Source organism: Stegostoma tigrinum, chromosome 3, assembly GCF_030684315.1.
Source record: "Stegostoma tigrinum isolate sSteTig4 chromosome 3, sSteTig4.hap1, whole genome shotgun sequence".
Lineage (NCBI taxonomy): Eukaryota > Metazoa > Chordata > Chondrichthyes > Orectolobiformes > Stegostomatidae > Stegostoma > Stegostoma tigrinum.
The window spans coordinates 114,194,298-114,219,342 of NC_081356.1; the positions used below are offsets into that span (position 1 = coordinate 114,194,298).

The 25,045-nt window shown below is 41.5% G+C and overlaps 1 protein-coding gene across 2 annotated transcripts in view; it reads right to left on the reverse strand.

Annotated features, from left to right (window-relative positions):
• Positions 1-25,045, reverse strand: part of LOC125451065 (cadherin-related family member 2-like) — a 142,178-nt gene that overhangs the window by 56,043 nt on the left and 61,090 nt on the right. For both annotated transcript variants that reach the window (XM_048527772.2, XM_048527771.2), the window contains exons 21-25: positions 14,149-14,198; positions 11,914-12,074; positions 8,950-9,052; positions 2,993-3,081; positions 876-956 (exon numbers count right to left, since the gene is read on the reverse strand). In XM_048527772.2, the coding sequence (XP_048383729.2) occupies positions 876-956; positions 2,993-3,081; positions 8,950-9,052; positions 11,914-12,074; positions 14,149-14,198 (484 nt within the window). The remainder of the gene's footprint in view (positions 1-875; positions 957-2,992; positions 3,082-8,949; positions 9,053-11,913; positions 12,075-14,148; positions 14,199-25,045) is intronic.

Consider the following 25,045-nt stretch of genomic DNA (forward strand, 5'->3'; position numbering starts at 1 on the left):
GAAGAAAGTTGAAGCAGCAGCATATGTGCTTTGTACAAGATGCACTGCAGAAATTCATTAAAGCTCCTTAAACAGCACAACCAAACTCAAGACCACTTCCACCTAAAAGGACAAGGGCAGCAGCTACATGGGAACACCAATACTACCTGCAGGTTCCCTTCCAAGCCACTCACCATCCTGACTTGGAGATATATCATTATTTCTTCACTGTCACAGGGTCAAAACCCTGGAATTTCCTTCCTAATGACATTGTAGCTGTATTGACAGCACATGGAGTGCATGGTTCTGGGAGCTTCCACACCACCAACTTTTCAAGGGTCATTAGGAATGAGGAATAAGTGCTGGCTCAGCCAGTGACACCCATATCCCATGAGTCAATGACATGGAAAGGATCACCATATATGGGAACTGTGCATGGCTCCCATTTTTCAGGAGCTAGACCAAGAAATGTCAATCTTATTATTTCAGTATTGCCCTCTACATTTATGCATTCCCCAATTCTAAGGCTTTCTTGCTGACATGTATTAATGTAATATTTGTCAGTACATGGGCACTGTTTCAAATATTGTCTGTCAAACACGATATATGTTTAAATACTACATGTTTGGAATTAATTCTACAGAAATTGGGCAGGAGCAGCCCTGAGGAAATTCCTGGCCCCAAAGTTGAAATACTCCCATAAAATGTAAATACCCAACTTGTTCATGTCAATATTGTTAAGAAACAGGTATATCCAAAATTCAAAAATATCTAGACTGGGCCTGACATTTTATGAAAAGTATCTCAAATTAAATTGATGAAGACCTTTCGTACTGAGAGGAACAAAGAAAACATTCTTGATGTCTTTTAGAAACTTTTCTTTACAATCTACCTACCCTTTCAAGCTCGTGTTTTTGATGGCTGGTGAGATTTTCGAAACAATAACAGTGTTTTCAGGTTCAACAGCTTCTAAAACACTGCAATGGAACAAACATTGTTTAGAACTACTGGGGAAATATAATCTAGTACAATAACGAGTTGTACTTTTCTAATTTTATAGCCAAAATAAATTATCCCCAACATAAATAATCTATTCACCAGACAGGTGGAGAATTACATTTATCAACTACAAAAAGAATTACAATGCACTGAAACAGACATTCATACAATCATAGAGTCCCTATGACAGTTCTCCATCTCAATGAAAGTTCTGTCATTTTATGGTTTTCTCCAAGGGATCCTGCACAACAAATTTGGTAATTAATCTTTTCTCATTGACAGTACCCCATGTGGAATATATGTTCTCTGGTTCATTCCTCAACATATTTGTCTAAAATATGTCACAAACCAATCAATTACCTGTGCCAAATAAGTATCTATTTGTACACACACCTTCAGCTTCAGTTCATCTGTATCTAAGGGGAGGTGATGGCCTAGTGGTATTATCTCTGGACTGTTAATCCAGAAACGCAGATAATGTTCTGAGAGCCTGGATTCAAATCCTGCCACAGCAGATGAATTCAATAATTATCTAGAATTTAGAATCTCTAATGATGACCATGGATCAATTGCTGACCATCAGGAAAAACCCATCTGGTTCACTAATGTTGGAAACACACACTCTGATACTGTATTGGGTGAGTTCCCTGCTGTTTAAAACAGTTGAATCACCAAACACGCCTCCATTTAACATCTCATATGGGAGGCAGTATTTCCAAAATAAAAGCAACAGTCTTGCACTGAAATATAGACTAAAATCCAGGAAAAAAATTGTATAAACATTTCACTGCCTTCAAGGACAACAGTGTCTTCCCATATTTCACACAAGCATCCTAGAAAATTTTATGCACCTTTTAGATCAATTCCTTCAATATTTGGTTTCTACAAGGGGCAAAATAAAAACCATGAAATGTAGACATGATATAGTTATGATTATGGGAATGCTCAATATACTATACCCATTGCACAAATCTCAACTCTCCTGCTGGCATACAAGCTGCAATCAGTAAATCAGTGTTGTTCCTCAAAAGCTATTAAACAATTTTGGCATATAGGTCTGATAACACTCATGATATAAATTGTTTGATATATAGATAGTTATATGTCATTTCTTTTTAATACTCATGATTTTAAGTTTGGGGTTTGAATTTTGAGTTAGTAATATTTTTCTGTGCATCTGGAGGCAATAATTAACTGGCAAGATTTTCTGCGGCCATGGTGATTTCTTTTACAATAGTTTGTGAAGGCTTTTTTGATAACCTAAAAGGATTTTAGCCTTTTATGACTTAGCAAGGTTATTATGCCTCAAGATTTACATTAGAAATTTCTAGACTCGGGATTTCTCTTTAAATTTAGGGGAAGCATTAATAGATCAAAGGGAAAGATTCTTCTTCCAGTTTTACTTTATTTGGGACATTTCTGTGAAGTATTTATATGAACATGCACATATACAGCAGAGCTTCTGAGAAAGGGCGAATATAGTAACAGTACATTAAAGTAAGGAGTTAGTGATGGCGCCAAAGAAGTGTGGGAAGAAAACCCTGAAGAGTTTACTTGCAGGAGCATATATTTAGGTATAGAATGGCTTCAAGAATAAACAGCAGAGGCTCCAGTCAATATGTTTAAGTTAAAGTTACTTAAATGTGCAGATATGTTAAAGAACATAATTTTGCTGTGAATACTGTATAAGGTTTGTTGCTAAGTATTGTATAAGGGATTTTGTTTTTTTTTAATTTCTGAAGGGGTGTTTTATGATTATACTCTTACTATGTGTTTAAAATTCTTTGAATATGTATTATGAGTAAATAGATTGCTATATTCTATTTTATCTTTCTTTGTTTTCCTTAATAAACTTCTGTTTTATTGTTATAATGAAATTTTACATGCTTCTACCTAGGAAGACACCTCCTCATTATAACATAACAAAAATAAATGATTTGTCAAGCCGTATTTCAGACTGTGATCTGACTTGTCCAATAATAATTTCAACTGGGATCATGACAAAGGGGCCTACCTCAGTATCTTTTTCTCATTAAGAAGCACACTTCCTGGCGGGCTGTCAAAAATTAGTTGTAGCTTACTGTTCCCATCAACGACAAAGACCTGAAGCAAAAAATATTTGATGAGCTATAAATGGTAATTGTACATTGCCACCATTTTTAACTGACCAAAATGTACAGGTATAATAATAGGTATCTTTAGGGTACCATTAAAATATAGGAAATTAGATATGTTGCTAATACAGAATAAGCCTTTACACTAATCATACTAAAACTTTTATTCAAATGTATTCTAAAACCTAAGTTCCACATTGGAGTCTTGTTCTAAAGCTATTATTTTGGAACGGAATGGAAAATTAAGGACAAGAGTTTTTGGATGGTAACATTTCCTGCTACAGCACCCAAAGAGTCAGTGGGAACCAACCACACAAGTACAATGAAGTGCATTAATTGACTGAAGATGGGACATCTGACCCTCGCTCGAGAGGAAGTCCCTCCTTATTGAACTGCTGGACAATTTGATTGGCTACTACCTCTGTCGTCCAAGCAGCTGGGCAGTTAGAACTGGGACTATAAGAAGTCTTCAGATGTTAATTTGCAAAATATAGGATCAGGGAGCAGTTCATTCCCAAGGCAGGTGTAGAGTTGAGGCCTGGGAAGTGTTGTTTGGGGGGATGGGGTTTGGTGGGAGAAACATGAGGTTCTCGATGGAGAGATCATTAGTGACTCAGATTTTGGAGGGAGCAGGGTGTTGGATGTGGAGAGGAGACCCTAGTGAGAGGTAACATCTTCCTGCCTGAGACCTCGGCAACATGACCCAGCAGATTTCCTTTCTGCTCACTTCAAAATTGAAGTAGGACAGGAAATGGCCCCAAAGCAGTCATTAATTGGTCACTTCAGGGCCTCAATCAGAGTAAGGGGCATGCTGGCAGGTGCAGGGCTCACATGTCCCTCTCTCAAGTTACAGACATCTGGGGTGGGCACATGGAAGAGCAGTTGGAAGCTCACCTGGGTGATTTTACAGTTCCCGTATTCCACAGCCTGTAATCTTGCCAGTGAGCACATAACATCCTTCCCTAAATATTTATGAAGAGAAATAGGATAATAGAGTGTGTGTTATAAACAGCACAATCTCTTTTTACCTATTTCAACAACAACTGTTTTGGAGCTTTCACCCACTCCAATCAAGGTCTAGAAGGAGATATGGCTTGGGGTAATAACCCTGAGGACAGAAGACCCTGGTGCAGCTAACCTTACAGCAAGCAGAATGAGACCTGGGTCTACTGGCCTTACAGTCAATGTGGAGGCCAGCACAGTCATTGGTAAACAACTATAACTTCCTGCAATAATTTAGCTTCCCTACAATGGAGAATAAGGCATCACCTCCAACATGTTTCTGAATAAGGCCACAGTACTTTCTGGTCAAGATTCCCGGACTCCTTGGGCATGCTGATAAAGTACAATGAGTAAATTCCCACTGAGGCCCTGGATGCATTTCAAAATGCAGATTACATCAAAGCTGGGATACTGTAAAACCAGAAAGCAAGCTAAGCCAAACAGCAGGGGTGAAAGGGGCTTGATGCAGTTTGCAGAGTTTAGGATGGACCCATGCTTACAGAGCGTGAAAGACCGAACGCTGACCACGAGAGCACCGGGGACAGCTGAGTCTTGGTATAATAAATGCATGGTTGACCGTTTCAGCATCTGTGGAGAGAAAGCAGAGTTAATGTTTTGGGTCCAGTAACCCTTTATCAGAACTGAGGCTCAGAACTGGGTTCTGAGGGTCACGAGACTCAAAACATTAACTTCAATTTCCCTTTGCAGATGTTGCTAGACCTGCTCAGCTTTCCCAGCAACTTCTGTTTTTGTTTCTGATTGACAGTTCTTTCGGTTTTCATTAAGTGCCAAGGCAGGCTTGTTCAAGGCCCACTACAGTTCATTAGGTCTTTTCCCCAGTGTTTTATTAAAAATTAGACTCTCTATGACTCACCCCTCACATCCCATCCACTTCCAATTCCCAAATACGCCCAATCATGCTAACTCATGCTCCCACACATGCCAAATAGACCCTCATCCTTTCATGTTAATCCACGTATCTCCAGAGGGAAGGTAATGGTGTAGTGGTATGATCACTGGCCTATTAATCCAGAGATCTCGGTAATGTTCTGGGGACATGGGTTTGAATCCCTCCACATATCTGGAATTAAGACTCTAATGATGAGCATGAATCAATTGTCCATTGTTGGGAAAAACCCATCTGGCTCACTAATATCGTTGAGGGAACTGCAATCCTTACCTGGTCTGGTCTACATGTGACTCCAGACCCACAGCAATGTAATTGATTTTTAACTGCCCTGGCGTGGGCAATAAATGTTGGCCTAAGCAGTGATACCCTCATCCCATGAATGAATAATAAATAAAATCACCCTGTGTCCCCTATAGCCTGCATTCTAATTTAGAGCCTACTCATCTCAATCCAGGCCACCCTGTTAACATTCTCTGTTCTTAGCCACAACATGCCAAATAACACAATAGATTTTAGAAGCCATGCTGCCGTGAATAACATTCTGAGTATCTGCTATAGACCTCACTGTCATTAAAACAAAAACTCATTCATGAAAACCCACTCAATACATTTGAATTCCCTTATGTACTTAATCCCTTAAAAATTAATTCTTGGTATTCATAATTCCACACCAATGTCAGCTAATCATTTACTAATCTCTTGGAACTATAAATCAAATTGTAAACATACATCTCCTATTGTTCTGGAAGCTGTCATGTTGTAATAACACAATGTTAGCACTTAGATTGCAGATTTGGGCAGAGAAAAGGCAGATGGAATTTAAAGAATAATTATCAAATCCCTACAGTGTGGAAATAGGCCATTCAGCCTAACACATCCACAACCAACCCTAACAGCATTCCACCCAGACCCATACCCCATAACCCAACTAATCCACGCATCCCTGAACCCTATGGATAATTTAGCATGGCCAATCCACCTAGCCTGTATATCTTTGGACTGTGGGAGGAAACCGGAGCACCCAGAGGGAACCATGCAGACACAGAAAGATTGTACGAACTCCACACAGTTGCCCAAGGTGGAATTGAACCCAGAGATAATGGGAACTGCAGATGCTGGAGAATCCAAGCTAACAAAGTATGAGGCTGGATGAACACAGCAGGCCAAGCAGCATCTCAGGAGCACAAAAGCTGACATTTCAGGACTAGACCCTTCATCAGAGAGGGGGGTGGCGAGAGGGTTCTGGAATAAATAGGGAGAGAGGGGGAGGTGGACCGAAGATGGAGAGAAAAGAAGATAGGTGGAGAGGAGAGTATAGGTGGGGAGGTAGGGAGGGGATAGGTCAGTCCAGGGAAGATGGACAGGTCAAGGAGGTGGGATGAGGTTAGTAGGTAGGAAATGGAGGTGCGGCTTGAGGTGGGAGGAAGGGATATGTGCGAGGAAGAACAGGTTAGGGAGGCGGGGATGAGCTGGGCTTCACACTTTGTTATCGTGGAATTGAACCCAGGTCCCTGGTGCTGTGCTAACCACTCAGCCAGCATGCCGCCCCCAAATCTCGACAAATGTGAGGTGATGCATTTTGGAAGATCAAATTCAGCTGTGAATTATACAATAAGTAGCAAAACCCTTTGGAGCATTGACATACAGAGTGATCTGGGCGTATATGCCGACAGATCCCTGAAAGGCACAACACAGGCAGATAAGGTGGGCAAGAAGGCATAGAGCATGCTTGCCTTCATTGGCTAGGGCATCAAATATAAATGTTGGCAAGTTATGTTATGGCTGTATAAAACTTTAGTTAGGCCACATTTGGAATTTTATGCGTAGTTCTGGTTGGCACACTACCAGAAGAACTTGGATGCTTTAGAGAGGGTACAGAGAAGGATTACCAAGATGTTGCCTGGTCTGGAGGGTTTTAGTTATGATGAGAGGTTGGATAAACTTGGATTGTTTTCACTGGAAAGGCAAAGGCTGAAGGACGACCTGATAGAAGTCTACAAAATTATGAGAGTTGTATACAGGGTGGATAGTCAGAGGCTTTGTCCCAGGGTGGAAAGGTCAACTACAAGAAGGCACAGGTTCAGAGTGAGAGAGGAAAAGTTTAGGGGTGAAGCGTGGGGAAACTTTTTCACACAGAGGTTGGTGGGTGCCTAGAACTTATTGCCAGTGGAGGTGGTGGAAACTGGGATGTTAGCAATGTTTAAGGCATATCTTGATAGATACGTGAATAGGAGGTGAACTGAGGCATAGAAACCACGTACAAGCTATAAGTAGGCAGACAGTGCAGGCTTGGTGGGCGGAAGGGCCTGTTCCTGTGCAATATTGGTTTTTGTTCTTAGGGTTCTGTCAACAAATGGTTATTAAAACTGCAAGTGCCAATATTTTTCAACCACCAAATACATACAGGTGTAGTGACTGGAACAAGGTCAGCCAGGTGGACTTCACACAATGAGCTCCCTGTTTGGGGCTGTTAATCTGGTCCAATCAGTGAGCCCTGGCTGACAGATATAAACAGGAATGTCAGAGGTTCTGCACACTCCAGGAACCTGGCTCTGAGTGAGCTGGAACCGAGTCATGTACTATGCAGATGTAAATAAAGGGTAACTGTGTGACAGGGCTTTGCAGCGCGATTTCAACGGGCTTTTCATTTCAATTTTTAAAGGGCTAAATTTTTAAATAACTGGACAGCTTAACAGTTTCACATGCCTTACAATTCTTTAAAGCACTTATGACTACTCTAACAATTTGTAACTGCAGGATATGGCCTTTGATCCAACAAAAGGAGGTCTGTTAGAACTCAGCACTGTGTTCAAATGGAGCGCTAAGTTTGTGTTCTTCCACTTATGTGAGTTTTTTCCTGCTTCTGTTCCCCTAGCAACAAAAAAAATGCCTTTCGGAAATGTAAGTGGGATCTCTGGTTCCAGAACTACAATGCCATGTTGAATAAGCTGAGGCTTCCATATGGCTTGAGTGTCAGACAAGCAGTCTGTGACATACCAGAGAGGTGGTGGTAATGAATTGGAGTTAAGCACTCTCAATGAATCTGTGGGATCTGATGTCTTTGGGTCATATCATTGAGGAACAACAAATAAATATGAAATAGGAAGGAGCAAGGGTGCATGAAATGTGTTCTCAGTTACATGGACAACCTCCTGAATGTTTCAAAGTCTGCACTGTTTGAGGTGATGGGGATAGGGAGAAGTTCCTAAGGTCATTAATGCCGAGATGCTGTGGCTGTAAATTTTTGCAAAGACAGCATTGAAATGTAAGAAGGAATATCAAGCTGCAGACATCTTGGTGAACATACTTGCAATACCCGAAGGTTGCAAGAACAGCAACTCATATTCCGCTTGGGAACCCTGCAGACCAATGGTATCAATGTGGACTTCACAAGCTTCAAAATCTCCCCTGCCCCCACTGCATCACAAAACAAGCCCAGCTCGTCCCCTCCCCGCACTGCATCCCAAAACCAGCCCAGCCTGTCTCTGCCTCCCTAATCTGTTCTTCCTCTCACCCATCCCTTCCTCCCACCAGAAGTCGCACCTCCATTTCCTACCTACTACCTCATCCCACCTCCTTGACCTGTCCGTCTTCCCTGGACTGACCTATCCCCTCCCTACCTCCTCGCCTATACTTTCCTCTCTACCTATCTTCTTTTCTCTCCATCTTCGGTCCGCCTCCCCCTCTCTCCCTATTTATTCCAGAACCCTCACCCCATCCCCCTCTCTGATGAAGGGTCTAGGCCCGAAACATCAGCTTTTGTGCTCCTGAGATGCTGCTTGGCCTGCTGCGTTCATCCAGCTCCACACTTTGTTATCTTAGACTTGCAATGCCATCAGCCAAAAAAAAAGACCAAAGAAATTCACCCTGTAATTATCACCGCACATCATGCACTTTCAGTTCCAAAATTCAAAGACAAAGAACGTCAGTGAAATACAGACTTACTTCTAACAGGCGATGAACAGTCTTATTGGGTGATCCTCCATCGGTGGCAGCAACTTTTACCTTCCAGCCTCCCTTCAGTGTAAAGTCCAAATGATTTCTTATTCTTGAGATAAAAAAAAGACACAAACAGTTGCTAAGACTGAAAGGGCACTATTCTGCCTCCTAAATGTATAGTCTGCCAGAGTGGCAGCTACTGGGCACCAGCAATTGGGAAAGAGAAGCGTATGCTTGGCTAAAGATGCTTGGACAAAGTGTGTTTAAGAAGGACATTCAAGAACACGACCTGGGTTGGAGAGAAGGGTATTGCAATGGACCAAGGCTAATGGTAGTGTCTTGCTGCCTAGAGGTCCACAAAGTCTACATGTGTGTTATGATGGTCAGATACACTCGATCTATCATTCCAAATACTGTGTTTCCCTTCTGACTTCTTGCACATCCAATTAGCTCTCTTTGCTCCACCATCAGTGGCCAATTCTCCAGCTGGCGATGGGCATTGAGCTCGGGAGTTCCCTTCCCTGAACTCTTCTTGACTCTACCTTTTTGTAAATTTCCTCTCAGGACCAAAAATTCCTGAGAGTGGGCGGAGGGTGGGGGAGTGATTTTGAATGGCAATCTCTGGAAAAGGAAGTCCACAGCCAGCTGACTGGCCCAGAATTTGCCGACCTCACAGTAATAATGGGTTGTGGGCAAGTACAATTCCAACCCTCATTGTGCGGAAATCCTCCCATTTCGAGCTGCCAGTCAATCTGATCCTGCAGTCCAGCCTGTACCAGGGCTCCTCAGTGGATGCTGCCTGGAGGTACAGGCAGTCACACAGAGGAGACCCAGTGGATCCTGGTCTAAAGGAGTTTAGTGGGTAACTTTGGGTCAGGCTTTTTATAGCACTTCAGGAGGGTGAGAACAAGTTGGCAGCTAGCATATCGGTTTTGCAGCCAGGAAGGAAGGGGGTATAACTTCTCTGCAGGGGATTGGGGGGTGGTGTGGGTTGTTGCTGATAGGTAAAGGGCACTATGCTGAAGATAGCATCCTTTATTTCCCACTGATCCTACCTTTTCAGAAAATAAACACGCACTCCTGCCAGCCTGCCCATACCAATCTTTTTATCACATAGGCAGTGTGTTGTTGGGGTCAATTCAGCCTTTAATTATTCATTTACATTTACTGGGTGGGATGTCATTTTTAGCACGAAAGGCAAATTTCTTTCAGCTGAAAAAGTGTTAAGAATGTGGAATTTGCTGTGACAGGATGAAATTGAGACTCTCCAGTGGTCAGCTTCTGCAGAAACGCAATTTTGTCAACAGTAAGGGATAAAACAGACCAATCATTTGTACATAATCGATGCTATCCTAAATGCTAAATGTTTCCAAGATTTATAGTTTAAAACAGAATCTCAGTGGCAGATTTTCAATACTTAAAGTTACAATGAAAACTAATTGTAGATTAACGAAAAGTTGTAATATAAATTATTATTTTAAAGAAATTTGATGCAGTTAGGAAGGAAAGGAAACAGGTAGATTGACTAAAAGGCTGAGATGATTAAATTGGAATGGCTAGTTGGGCCAAGTGACCAGCTTTTGTGCTGCATGTAATTCTACACAAAGGTGCTATATAAACGCAATATGTTGCCATAGTTGTGCTTAGTGAGATAATGGTTCATAAAAAATCATTGTCACCATCCTCGAGATCATTCAACTTACAGTTTTCAGGGTAAGATTATGTGTACTTAATTGTTCAATGATGGACCATTGGAAATGCTGCCCTTTTTGTTGTGAATCTTTCTCTGTTGCTTTGCAAATATTAGTATTTAAATTGTTCGGCTGATAATGAACAAATTTCTGACAATTATTTTCTACTGTGGGTTCCAGGCAGCAGTAAGGATTTTTTGAAAAGTTTTTCCTGTATGCTGAAAGAAATAATCACTGACATTTTAGTTTAATCCAGCAGCACAATGTAGCACTGTATGCTGTCAGTGTAGTAGTAATTATTCCATAGACATAATAGCATAAAAAGACCATCCGGCCCATTCAGTCTGCTCAGTTTTTGTGCTTGAATGAACTTTCTTCATCTGATTTTCTAACTTAAATGAATGACTGACACGATTAAAAGACAGAGCCAAGGCATTTCTTACAAACTAATTAAATCCCCATTGTAACTCAGGACAAGAGGGTTACACAAGGTGCAAGTCATTTTTGCCCTTCTTTAAATAGCCTGCACGTCCACATCTTACTTCAATGCTCATCCAGCTCTTGCTGACATTCTCGAAAGTTGCAGCCAAGAAACTGTGGGCACAGATCTGTGGCAAATTGAGAGAAAGAGGCTGCAATGTGAAGGCAGTCGGGGAGGCCCAGATTACATGGGTAATTCGTAGGAGCACTCCTCCTACTACCCTACTCCCCCTCTCGAAGAGAGGCTAATGCAGGAATAAAAAACAATGCAGCAAACGAAATGTTAAACACTTCTGCTGTTATGATGTGACAATTTCCCTGGTGGGGCCAGCATTGGTTGCCCATACCACTGCTGGCCCTGATATTTCGACGCTGGCTGCAAGGGAGGTCAAAATGGCTGTGAATTCAATATTTCAGGGGGGTCGCGGCTCCCACATCCAAGTCTCCAAGCACAATCCTGCTGATGCTCTCTTCCCTATGCGTGGGGCAGGAGCTAATGTTGGGCAAGGTAATGAGTTGAGCTCCTACCTTTGAATCTGAATGAGGTTACCGAAAGCAGATCTGTTATATTAGCAGGGATGTTTGTGCAACACGTGCCACTGGTGAGGAGCATGTTACAGGCATTTGAACACACTTGCTTGCCATTCTCAATGGGGAATGGGTGAGGGGAAGGTAAGAGGGGCTAAAACCCAGGTCAGACACGTTTGGATGCCAATATCATGGATTGCGATATCTCCCGCCAATTAGTTTTATGTCCCCTCATCGATAATGCCAAAAGTCTGAGTGCAGTGTTACTTACCGTAGACTGCCCTGCCAGAAGTGCTTGCTGTTTAAAGAGGTTTGAATATAAAAGGACTCTGCCGCTGTTTTGTTTTTTGGGGGTGCATCCGCTGCAGAGAAAACGACTTCCACAATGGAGAATGTAATGATGCCATTTTTCCCGACGTCATGGTCAGTGGCCTAAAAATACACATTGAAATGTTAGAATTGTCAATATACTTGTGCATCTGATTGACATCTATATGTGTACTTTACAGCAGCGAAGCTTTGCTGTGTGAAGAGGGACAAATCAGATATTCAAGTCCAATACCTCTGTATGTACACGCTAAAACGTTTGGATACACATAACTGGGACAAAGGGAACTGTGCAGGCAGCAGTGACTCATATAATTAATCACCTACAAGTGGTCTTTACTTTTATTAAAAACATAAATCTATATTGCTCACTTCCAAAGCCACGATCTGATTTCTGTTTGAATAATGAAACTTGATAGGTGCACATTACATGAAGTACTAACAAACCCACAAATTTACTCTGAGGTGGATCAAATGGAGCCAATGGGCCAATTTTGTTTTGGCTATAGGATCTCGATAAGAAATTGTTAAATTGGGTCCAAATGCTAAATTGCGAAAACAAAATATAAGGAACAGAATTTCCCTTCACCATGGGCCCGAGTCCCATTGGCCACTTCCTCTCTTTTGGAAGATGATTAGTGAGAAGAGGGTTTTCATCAATGGAGAGTCTTAAAGGCTGGATCCTGTTGTGTTCCCCACAACCCCAGTCCAAAGACCAGGGGGATCCTACCCCACAATTCCACAGCTACTCCTTTAAGATTGGGACTAGAATTAATTGTTTCAAAATGAGGTTTTTACCTCTAAATCGAGTGGAATGGATCCCACTCCAGAAGTGGCCGCCACTGTTGGGACTAAATGCAGCCCCCAGTGCTGAGGAACTCAGGTACTTCTGGTGGGGTCTTGTCAACTACTAAGAGATCAAGAGACCAAGCGACCAAGGAGAATGCTTTTCTTTAAACTTAATTCATGTGGGCATCACTGGCTGGGCTAGCATTTACTACCCATTCCTAATTCCTCTTAAGAAGTTGGTGATGAGCTGCCTCCTTGAACCTGGAGATGTGGAAAGGGGGCAAGCATCTCCTCGCCTGAAACTATCTAATCTGCCAAAGCTCCCCTTCTGACCCCAGTCTTCCATTGTCACTGGTAAAATTAAACAGTTAATTATAAGAATTGCTGTTTTTGATATGATATCTGAATAGAAGCTTATTTATTTCATTAAGTGATTATCCACGTGAAGAGATTTAAAAACTATGATTAGGCCTAATGGGCAGGAGTTTTTTTTCAAGGTGTATGTACGAGTGAGAGATGTCTACAATCACTAGGAATGTATTTCTATCAATTTCATGCAGTTCCTGAAGTCTGCCCATGGTGGTTACTGTGTGAGTGGTCATGGACTTGGCAAGCAGGATATAAGGGGCATCAGGTGTTGATGAATTGGTATGCAAGGTATGAAACCCCATAAAGAGTGCATGGGAGTGGGGGTATGTGAGGGCGATGATTTGAGACTCTGACAAATCTCAAAACAATCGGGATTATGTCCTACAGGAGTGGGAGAAGCAGTCCTGGCTCATATTTCCCACCCTGGGGAAGTGAGGGTGAAATGTATGGCTTAGAAAGGGTGGACGCTGGGAAGTTGTTTCCGTTAGGCAGGGAGACTATGACCTGTGGGCACAGCCTTAGAATTAGAAGGGGTAAATTTAGAACGGAAATGAGGAGAGATTTCTTCAGCCAGAGAGCGGTGGGCCTGTGGAATTCATTGCCACAGAGCGCAGTGAAGGCCGGGACGTTAAATGTCTTCAAGGCGGAGATTGATAAATTCTTGATCTCACAAGGAATTAAGGGCTACGGGGAGAGTGCAGGGAAGTGCAGTTGAAATGCCCATCAACCGTGATTAAATGGCAGAGTGAACTCGATGGGCTGAATGGCCTTACTTCCAATCATATGTCTTATGGTCTAAATTCAATGCACAGTGCATTTGCTCAATCCCATGGCTGTCTAGAGGCTATCCCACAGCCCACTCATTCCCACCTTGTTGAAATAGAAATCTCATGTTTCAAGTCACTTTCTACCAAGTTGGGTCCAGAAATTTCTTAACCTGAGTTATTCACACTCATTGCCAAAACCCAGCCCCTCAGCTCAAGCAAAATTTGCAAAGCAAATGAAAGTAGAAACGTCTTACCTCAAACACTGCAATCTCTAAACCATCAATGATAAATTCAGATAGAACAACTGTAGAGAAACCAGAATCAGGTATTAAATTATTTTTGATAAATTAACACTTTTATTTTTAGCAATAGTTTGATTAAATTATTTTAAAGAAGTACAAGTGTAGATATAAATCACTCAGCCTGCAGTCAAGAGACAGTTGGTGATTAATACATTTTTAAAGTAATTGATACCTTCTCTTTAACAAATTAGAATTTCCTTCATTGGGACTAGGGCCCTAATGGAATGAACTATAACTGGAAAATCAGAAGAACTGTGAAGATTTGCATATTTGAATATCAAGCAAGTTAATAATGACCAAGGAAATTATATATTTTCAATTTCATATTATTAATCCTTCTTAAATTGATAAAATTCATTAAAGAAATATTATATTAAAATCCTGTTGCAGTTCCTTAAATATTTTCTGGGTACTAATAGTTTACAGACACTATAGATGTATAAAGACAGTCATTTGTGGAAATAATTTACTTAAATTACAGCCGGCAGCAAATTAAGACAAGCTAGTTCTTGTTATATGGATCTATTAGCCCAATGAGCTTCTTTGTGTATTACGATATATGCTAACAAATACAAGTGAATCTGACATTGTACGTTACTGATAATGAAGGCACAGGATGGTGTCCAGAAAGAGACAAAAAGCCAACAGTTTCTGCCAATTGCGTCTGAACAAATAACATTTTTGCCAAATAGCAATGAGTCTTTCGTGGGAACGGCAGTGTTGTTATCAACACCCAAAGGAGGTGCTTGTACAGAGACAATAAGGATCACTTTGAATGCACAAGCTCCATTTAAATGCAGGAGGTTATTAGAAAAGAATCAATGACCTGAATAAAAATCCTTTTTACAAAAAAGAAATCCAAAGCAATGCTGAAAGATCACCTAGAAAAGTTTAACTTAAAACATTCAGCAGAAAAAAACCACCTCATATATCCCACATATCACCAGATCCATTTCACTATTTCTCACTTTCCATTTAAGCACCTAACATATTTCCTTTTCTTTTCCCATTGTCCTGATCCTTTCAACTATAATTTCTTCCAGCTTTGTGAAAGGATCTACAAACTTATCTGTCCTCTCCACAAATGCTGACTGAATCACTGAGTGTTTCCAGCACTTTATGCTTTTGTTTCTCATTCTCTGATGTCTGGCCTCTTCCTTGCAATCTATCAGCATTGTGAAAACAGTTTAGAAAGCTCTGAACACAACCGAAGCGTACGCAAAATGCCAAGAAACTGTCCACTGCATATGGAAATGATCCAGTGCAGAGTAGCCCTTAGCAGCACTTCACCAGATTTTGCAAATTACTTCCAACGCAGCTGTGTGTTTTCAGTTCCACCGCACATTTAGCCAAGATTGACATTCTGCACAATGGCAAAGAAACAGGTCAACCACAAGAGGGAGAAGCCATTCGTCATTCTCTCTCTTTCTACAATATACTCAATGTTGAAGAGGAGATCCTTCTCAACTGAAGGAGGCTCTGTGTAATGTTCACGGCAGAAAGCAATTTGTGGACAAGGAGATGGACAAGATTTTGGTATGTTCATATAGTATTGCGCAGTCAAAGATACTGTTGGCAGACTAGGTGGCCTTTTTGAACAATTTTATGCCAAGCTGATAAATAACCAGTAAAGTCGCCCTTCATCCCCAGGCTATAATTAACTATTCAGAGTTCTGTCCACTGCAGGCCTGAAATAGTTATTGGTGGGCGAGACAGGGTAGAGTAACTAGCTCAGGGTCAAGTCTTGGTTAAATGCGAATTCACTTGTTACTCTTCCAACCTGAGTTATATCAGGACATTTATCACAAAATCTGCCAAAATGTTGTACAATATTTGGAAACACGATTAGGGTGCAGTGCACTTGAATTTTGCCTTCACACCCACCTACCTTTCCACAGCATGAAATAGGAGTCAAGGTGTCTCAAAGCTGCTCCCAGGGGATAAGGGTCACTTTTTGGGACTTCTACACAGGGAACCCCCTAATTGGCATGTAACACTCTTCCCAACAACTCTGTGCGTGTACCTGCATCAAATGGACTGTAGCCGTCCAAGAAAATAGTTATCAACACATTCTCAAGGGCAACTAATGCTAGCCTGAGCAACAATGTTTACATTCCATGATGGAATCAAAAAATAACATTGTTTGAGTTCATCCTTTGACACATCCTCACCGTCCTATACTGGCTTTTCGTCTGGCTATGTCTCAAAATGTAACTCCTTGGTAGAATCTTGTAACGATCTGAGTGACATGGGCTTTGGTGACATTTATGGCAGAATCATGTGAGAAATCTGGTGAGGCCAAATTTGATGTTGGGAGTAACTAGCTGCATCATTTACACTTTTGCTGGATGGTGAGGTGAGTTTCTCACTAGGCAGCGGCGAGTTGCTGGTTAAAGGAGCGTGCGGCTTGTTAAATGCCTTATTAATGGCCCACTTCACCACACTAATATTCAGCTTCCTAACTTAGCAAAGACAGCAAACAAGCTAAGACATCAAGAATTCTTAACGTGGGCATCAAAGCGAGTACCTGGTGATTTCAGATTCCTTCTGGCTGCAAGCAGCCTCAGTGATGTTCAGCACTAATCAATATCTCAGTCACTATCCATGGCCATCAATTGCACGCACCCATCATCCACAGATATGGGCATCAACATCTGCCAACCCCTCGTGAACATCCTGGTACTTCTACAATCTCTGGCCAAACAGAATTCACTATTGCCTTCCAATGTGCTGGAAATCAATAGTGTACAACGTGAACAGAAATAGTTGCAATCACATCCTGAGTGGATGGGGTAAATATCTTGCCCTGTGGAGTGGGGGCTGCAGGACCCAAGCTGAGACCCTTTCTAGGAAACAGCATTGTATATAGACCATGCACTGTTCAGGATGCTGATCTACAGGGATGGCATTCCCTGGCCATTCTAATGCGTTGGCTCCTTGGGTGACCACTTCATTCACATCAACATTTTTAGACACAGAGGTCATGGAAAGAATAGGGATGTTGGTGACAATGGTGTCAACAGAAACCATCGCTCTATTTGTGCTCCCACCTGCTGCAGCTGGCTCTCCACACAGATATCAATCCATAACATTAGGGAACATGCTGGCACACTTATATTGGGTTGACACAGACACTGAAACAAACAGCTGTAGAGATTTCATCTACAGTGCAGTGTAGCCCATCCCACCAAATGCCCTCAATGCATTCGAGATAATGGGAACTGCAGATGCTGGAGAATTCCAAGATAATAAAGTGTGAAGCTGGATGAACACAGCAGGCCAAGCAGCATCTCAGGAGCACAAAAGCTGACGTTTCGGGCCTAGACCCTTCATCATCTCTCTGATGAAGGGTCTAGGCCCGAAACGTCAGCTTTTGTGCCCCTGAGATGCTGCTTGGCCTGCTGTGTTCATCCAGCCTCACATTTTATTATCTTGCCCTCAATGCATTCTCTACTTTCTCTTTCCCACTACATCTTAGTGTAGTCCCTGGTTCCACAGCTAGGAGGGTGGGGGGAGGGAGTCTACTTGGCAGTAGCGATGGTTCACTTTTTGGTCAGGTGGCCAGGTATTTTTGGTCAGGTATTTGTGTCTGGATGGCCTAGATGTGCTGAGGGTCTCTTTGACTTCAACTTCCAAGGATCAGAGAGAAAAGCAAGCAGGGTGCAGGCAGAAGATCCGACCACCTTGAGTCGCCTGACAGTGGTTCCACCTCCAGCTGGGTGGATCCTGGCACTCCCCTGTCTCTTTGTGACGAAGGGGCACTTGGAGCTCTCACCAACTGTTGCTCTGCCTTTGGTCCTGGGGTAAAACAGAGTGATGGGGTAATAGACTGCAGGTATTTGCACCACTCCAGCAGACCCTAAGGGCACTAGACCTGGCTCTCTATGGCAGGACCAGCATGTACGTGAGATTCTCACCAGATTAACACTGCCACTGAGGTGTCAGTGTCTCAGCTGGGTGAGCAGTACAGTAGGCAGCCTTGTTGTACTTCCAATAAGGCCTTAGTAACCTCATCCTCGGCTGGTCTTTTGAGAAGAGGACATTTCTCCTTCACACCATATCCTCCATTAGGACCTCCAGGCCACTGTCAGAGATTGACCTTCTCCAACATATCCAGATTCTATCCATCAATGAGCAGGTAGTTCCAGAATGGCAGTACTTGTCCAGGGACACAGCATCCTGGTGAAGGTCCAGGGGTTCTTATTTCCTGGCAGACAGCCACTCAGGACTGCATTACTTCAGCAGGAATGCCTTATTAGGTGGGAGTAGGCTTAGATGATGGATACCATTGGAATGGAGCAAACAGCAAATAATATTCACACCACACAAGGAAAACAACATCTCCAACTAGAGAGAATTTAACAATTGCCCTTTGACAATCAATGGCATTACCATCACTGAATCCTCCACTATCGCCATCCTGGGAGTTACCTTTAGGTTACCCTTAGGCTGGATTGGGCTTGTCAAAAAAATACTGTGGCTATGAGAGCAGGTCAGGTGCTAGGAATCTTGCAGTGAAGTGACACCCAAAGTCTGTCCACTATCTAGAAAGCACAAGTCAGGAGTACGATGAAATACTTCCCACAGTACTCCCCACTTGCCTGGATAAGTCCAACAACACTGAAGAAACTCAACACCATCTAGGACTAAGCAATCCACTTGATTAACACCACATCCACAAACGTCCACTTTCTCCACTACTGATGCTCAGTAGCAGCAGTGTGTACTATCCACAAGATGCACTGTAGAAATTCACCAAAGATCCTTAGACAGAACCTTCCAAACTCACGAATACTTTCATTTAGAAGGGCAAAGGCAGCAGATACATTGGAAACACGACCACCTGCAAGATACTGCACCGCACCCCCACAACCCCGAGCTCGGGGGCTTTTAGAATCTATGCATTGCTGTAATCCCAGTCCTGGCCAGTGCCAGATTGCTTTCACTGGGTCTGCAGAGCTATCTGCCAATCTGATTGGCCTGAGAGCTCCCAGGATGGAGGTCAGCCCAGGTGAGGGGTGAGAACTGCATCTCCAACTAATGAATGCACTTTGCTATGTTCAGTAGCTTTGGACCTTCTGAAGTTGCCAGGGAATCATTCCATTGATTCATTGGCTGAAAAGAATCTGCTACTTGAAAAATCCTACCCTATGTTTATGTAACTTGCACAAGCTAGTGCACATACAATGAGAACCCTCTTTTCCAAAAAGGCTGCAGATCCTGGATCAGTTGAGATCTTCAAGATTATAATCAAGAGAGCTTTATTACAGCTGTAAGAGCTGTGGAGGTAAATGGAGTTTATGAACAGATCAACCATCATCCAACTGAATGGTGAAGGACAGGAGTTGAATGATCTATTAGTTACTATAATATTTTTAAAGATATCACCAATAGTCTATCACAATTTAATTAAAATCAGATTTCATTAACGGAACTGCCAAGTTGGTGGTCTGCATTTAAATTCCAATAAGATGATTGCGTTTTTTAAGGTCCCCTATGGTTACTTAGTGTATTAAATCTGTTCCCCACCATTTGCACATTTGTCAAATGTATTCCGTAAGTATTTCCCAAGATCTGAGTAAATACCATTCACAGCACATTAATCGGCCCTGGATTGACACTGACTGCAATCCATCAACTGCAAAATATTTTAATGGTTGCACTTTACGTTCTAGGCCTAAACGGATGAAATGGGCTGCACACAAATTTTAATTTGAGAGTCATGATGGATACAGTGTGATTGTTGTTTTCACAGGCAGGACAGTGGAGTTGAATGTGAGTCTGGGTGGTTATTGTACTTCAGAATATAGGAAATTTGACAAGAGACCTTTGAGGTGGGAAAATGGGGGGGGGGGGGGGGCGGCATTTAAAGATTAACACAGAAATTGATAGAATACCCAGTACAGAAACTTGCCAGTGAAAATACTGGTCTATTCCAACCTTCATACTCTACATCAACTCAACCATTCCATTTTATGTCTAACCACTCTGGCCCTGTATTTCCCCATTGTTTTCTCTTTACATGTAGTAAATATCTGCTTAAATACATCACCATTTCAATCTCTTTGCTTTGAAACAAATTTCACACTTTGTGTTAATGAATTTCTTTAATTTGACCTGATCCGGTAATCGTTTCTTTTAATTATGCCTCACCATCATAAAACATCTCTATGCTCTCCACCCTCACAACACGAAGCCTCCTTGTCTAATTTCATCTACAACTAGGTCCTTTTCCTTCACAATCACTCCATCAAAACCATTGATGCCTTTAAAGATAAGTTTTAGTTTTCAAGAAAAATGTGCAGAGTCAAGGAGAAAAAGCAAGAAAGCTGGACAAGTTTCTGAACTTTTTTCAAACACAATGGTTGGAATGGCTTCCTCCTGCGATCTATTTGTTTTGAAAAAGGCATTATTTTATTTACATTGTGACGTAGTAGGAATGGAATGGGGAGATGTGAAGGGGACGCCAGAAATATGGGATTGTGTAAGTGCTTTAGGACCCTGGAGCAACCTCGCAATGATGTCACAGAGTAGATCTTCACTGGACATATATAACACAATATGGATGGACTTCAAAAAAGGTCAGAAGCATGTGGAGTTCATGGAACTATCTTTGAATAATGGAAGAAGATTAGAGCCTGGTATATCATTGAATACCATCTATTGTCGTGTTTAGTTTTCATATGTAATAAACAGTCTTCCAAAGAATTTCAAGCCTTAAGTTAGTTAATATCTTCTCTTGAATCAGCCTGTCCCAAACCCAAACTCATGGAAGTTGACATTAAACCATACAACAAAAGACTGGATTTCATGGACGGTTCTAAGACTTGCATCAGTTTTGCTTTTTCTTTTTCCTTTCCACTGTAAAGAGCGACAGGCTGTTCAACTTTCCATGGAACAAACTGAACCTTCTCAATTCTGGTAACAAATTTGTAATGTTTTTCTGCTCTTCCTCCTGGGCTTCAAGGTTGTTTTCACAATACATAAAGAGTGAAACTGTTCACAGAGCTCCAAGTGTGGTCTAGCCAAGGCTCTGTATAAATGTATTCCCTGTTTGGAAGGTAAGAAAGTAAACGGCAGAGCACAAAGTGAGCTGAGGATCTCTAGGAGAGGCAACACAAGTTTATAAGTCCATGAATGGTGCCAAGTGCAAGGATTCATTTCAACAATTTGGCCTGAATAGTTGACAAGAAAGAACATACTGCAAAGTCTGGGAATTTTAGGTTAATGGCTTCATCCTAAAGTTTAACATACTTTACATGGAAAATAATGGCACTAACTGTCTATATAATTGAGGAAAGTTAGGAATGTAAAGTTAAGAAGGTATAAATGTACAATTACACAATGCTGTGATTAATCAAAAACTTTCTGAAAAGCTGAGTAGTATTTGAAAAAAAGGTATCAAATATCCCAATAGTCCTTCAATTACCTTAGTCTCTTATGTACAAGAGCCAGGTAGATGCCAAAGAGGCCATTAAGGAGTCCTAGACCCATTACAACAGTGTAATCAACTTAAGATGCACTGTTCTTCTGCTACTGGCTACAGTCTTCAGTAAAAGCATATAAATTTCCCCAGGGGAGCAACACACACGTCTGCCATTGGATAAAGACTCCTTGTTGCAGGAAAGTAAATGTAAGCGGTGGTAATTTTGTATGACCTGCTCTCCTTTGGAGATGTGTGTCTCTGGTCAATGGCAGGCAACACCTATGTAAAGTGGGAAAATAGTGCATGGAAGTCACTTTCCTGAGACAGAGTCAATATTTCAGTTTAAGTCTGCATAGTTCACTGCAGAGGTAGTACGGAATTGTTACCGACTATGAGAGTTGGATACTAAGCAAAATGGGCTAAGGCTGAAAGTGTAATCTTTATATACGTATCACATGATAATCATTTGGAATCCCACACACAAGAAAATTGTCATTCCCAATGCAAAGAAAATGACAGCCACCATAAACAACAACACACAAACATGAGTACGTAAAATGTAGACATTCTCATAGGGGAAAAAAAGCACGAGATTACCATACGCAAAGGCAGAAGGCCCAAAAGTGAGATATCATGCACACAAAATATAGTCCCTTTATACTTCTGAACTTTTATTTTTTCATTGACCTAATTTATGGCTATGATCTTGTACATTTGAAGGCCTGTAATGCTGAACATTTCATTTCTTTACTTCTCTAATTTCTTTTCAAGAATTTGTGCTCAGGAATCTGTACCCAGGTATCTTTGTACCTAAAATGGCTCTGCAAGTGGTGGCTTGTAAACTTTTCACTGTACTCATGTGACAATTAAGCTAAGTCAAATAAAAACATTGCATTCACTCAAGGAAATGAGACATACACAAAATATACCTGCACCCTTTCCCCCTCATTCTTTTTCACTCCCTCCTTTTTCCAACAATGTGTGGGTATGTGGAACTGATACCTGGTTTGGTGGTTGGAATCCTCAACTCATTTAAAGCGTACCTGGATCTGAATGTGAAGTGCTGTAACCTGCAAGGTCACGGAGTAGGTGCTTGAATGTTGGCTTAGGATGAGTGGCTAAATCTTTTTCTGAATGATGGGCTGAATGGCTTCTTTCTGCGATTCTATGGTTTCCTGGCCTGTTTCTCCCTCAAACATGAAAGCTTCAGCTTTATTAAAATTCTGGGGCTGGAGAGTTGTGAAAGGCTGAATTTTAACCATTCAGTGCAGCTTTCAGTACTCCTGGAATGCCAGGAATTTTATGGAGCTGTGCCAGGAACCTCCAGCCTCCATCCACCGTTTGTGGGCAGCTGTGGAGTAATATCAGTAGTGACTGGGAAAGAACATGTGTTACCTACTATTTGTGCCACATGTGACAAGGTAGCATATTATATGCGTAAATGAATGAACATGGTGAATGTGATGATAAAATGTTGCCAACTACAATTTGGTACAAGTTGCCAGTTCGTCCCTTGTGTCCAAAGTTGCTACGGTGACACAGTGAGGTTGAAGCAACTGCCTGCAGAATGCCACAGATCATCTCCGACCTTCCTCCGACAGTGAGAATCCTTGGCAGAAGCCAGGGTTCTTCTGGAAAGTATAAGTGACCTAAGGACTTTCAAACCAAGGAATTTTCATGGGCTAAGTCCACATTTGACCTGTAGCCTTACCTTGCAACACCGGGGTATGGCAAACACCCCTGGCAAATCTTCAGCCTTAGGTGTTAAAGATAGGTACAATCAACTGCATGTTCCATTGCTTATTCATTGATCCCCGGAGTCTTGAACTTATTTGAACATTTCACTTTTCTCTCCCTTGCTTTACAAGTGCAGAGAGAGTCTCCACTATTTACTCGGGACCATGAAGATCATGGAAAGTGTAAGGTTTCCAGGCAGGGAATGCTGGATTTTCACAAAGTCCTGGGGGTTTCATGGGCCTTTATAAATGGCTGGTGAATCTCAGTTGCAGAAGTCCAACATCCAATTCTGAAAGATCCTCGTTTTGCTGGCTGATACAATGAGTTAGGGTGTGCCTCACACCCGAGGGAAACTCAAACCCAGCAGGGTCATTTCAAATCAGTACTGAGTTCAAACAGACCACATTTCCACTAGAGACCTCGTGCTGAAGTCACAATTTTTTTGGAGTTGACAGAAATGCACATGAAGGGCAGATAAATCCTGTAGAAATGTCATGATGTGAAGTTATTTGAATCGCCAGCCCTTTAGAAGTTAAAAATAGCTGCCTAAGTAAGTGAAAGTTAAAAAAAAGCTTTAACAGTTACAAAAGCTGTTTGCTACATTTCCCTGTATTTTCTGGTTGTTTTCTATAGGCTATAATTATCACAACAATTGGATTGACAACTTAAAGAGTTTTTAAAAGAGATTAGCTGTTTATGATGTGAGGTATGAATAAAAGGTATTAAACACACAATTTTAAAATTTTGAACAGGCTTTAACAAATGGGATTTTTTAAAAACATAATAAAGATGGTAATTGATATTTAAATCTTTATTTTCTTTCAACATAGAAATGGAACACCGATTTAATATTGACAAAGAGCCATGATGCTGGAAACTGAAAAAAAAATAGAAATTGCTTGAGCAACTTAGCAGGTCTAGCAGCGTTTGTGGAGAGAAAGCAGAGGTGACGTTTTGAGTTTGGTGACTCTTCGTCAGAACAGAATTTGATGTCCTTGGCAAAAAAGAAATGGTAACATAATCAGCTGTTAAGATCTACAAAGCAGTGGCTGAGAATTTGGTTGGAGAAGGTTCAACTGAAGCCTTCAAAGGAGAATGGGATACTTAGAATCTGAAGCGTCATCATTCTGTAATCCTGTGCCCAGTGACTTGGCAGCAAGATAAGTAGAAAGTAGATGGTTTTTGGCCTGTCGAATCCAGTCATAACCATCTTCTGGAAACCAGGATCTTCAGGTATCAGATGGGCTGAAACTAAGCCTTTATCTTCAAATGATTTTAGATGCCTCATGGCCGATAAATAAACTTTAAATTATGATGCACTGAAATAGAGTGAGAGGGGATTGCTACAGTAGATTTGATATTCTGTTGCTGAAACAGTTCACATTGTTCATTCTCAATGAAGAGCCAGAATGACCAACTCTGCTGGATACATCCATAGGAAACATGCTATTCTCAACATCATGGCTGTTACACCCTTTTTTTATACTTGATAATCATAAGACCACCATAAATTTATAAGATGAAGGCCATTCATCCTATTGCATCCACATTACCATTCAGTAAGATCATGGCTAATCTAATAATCTGATACTCCACTTCCCTGTCTTTTCCCAATAACATTTGATTCCCAAAATGATCAGAAATCTGTCTATCTCAGCTTTGAATATTCTTAACAATCCAACTTCG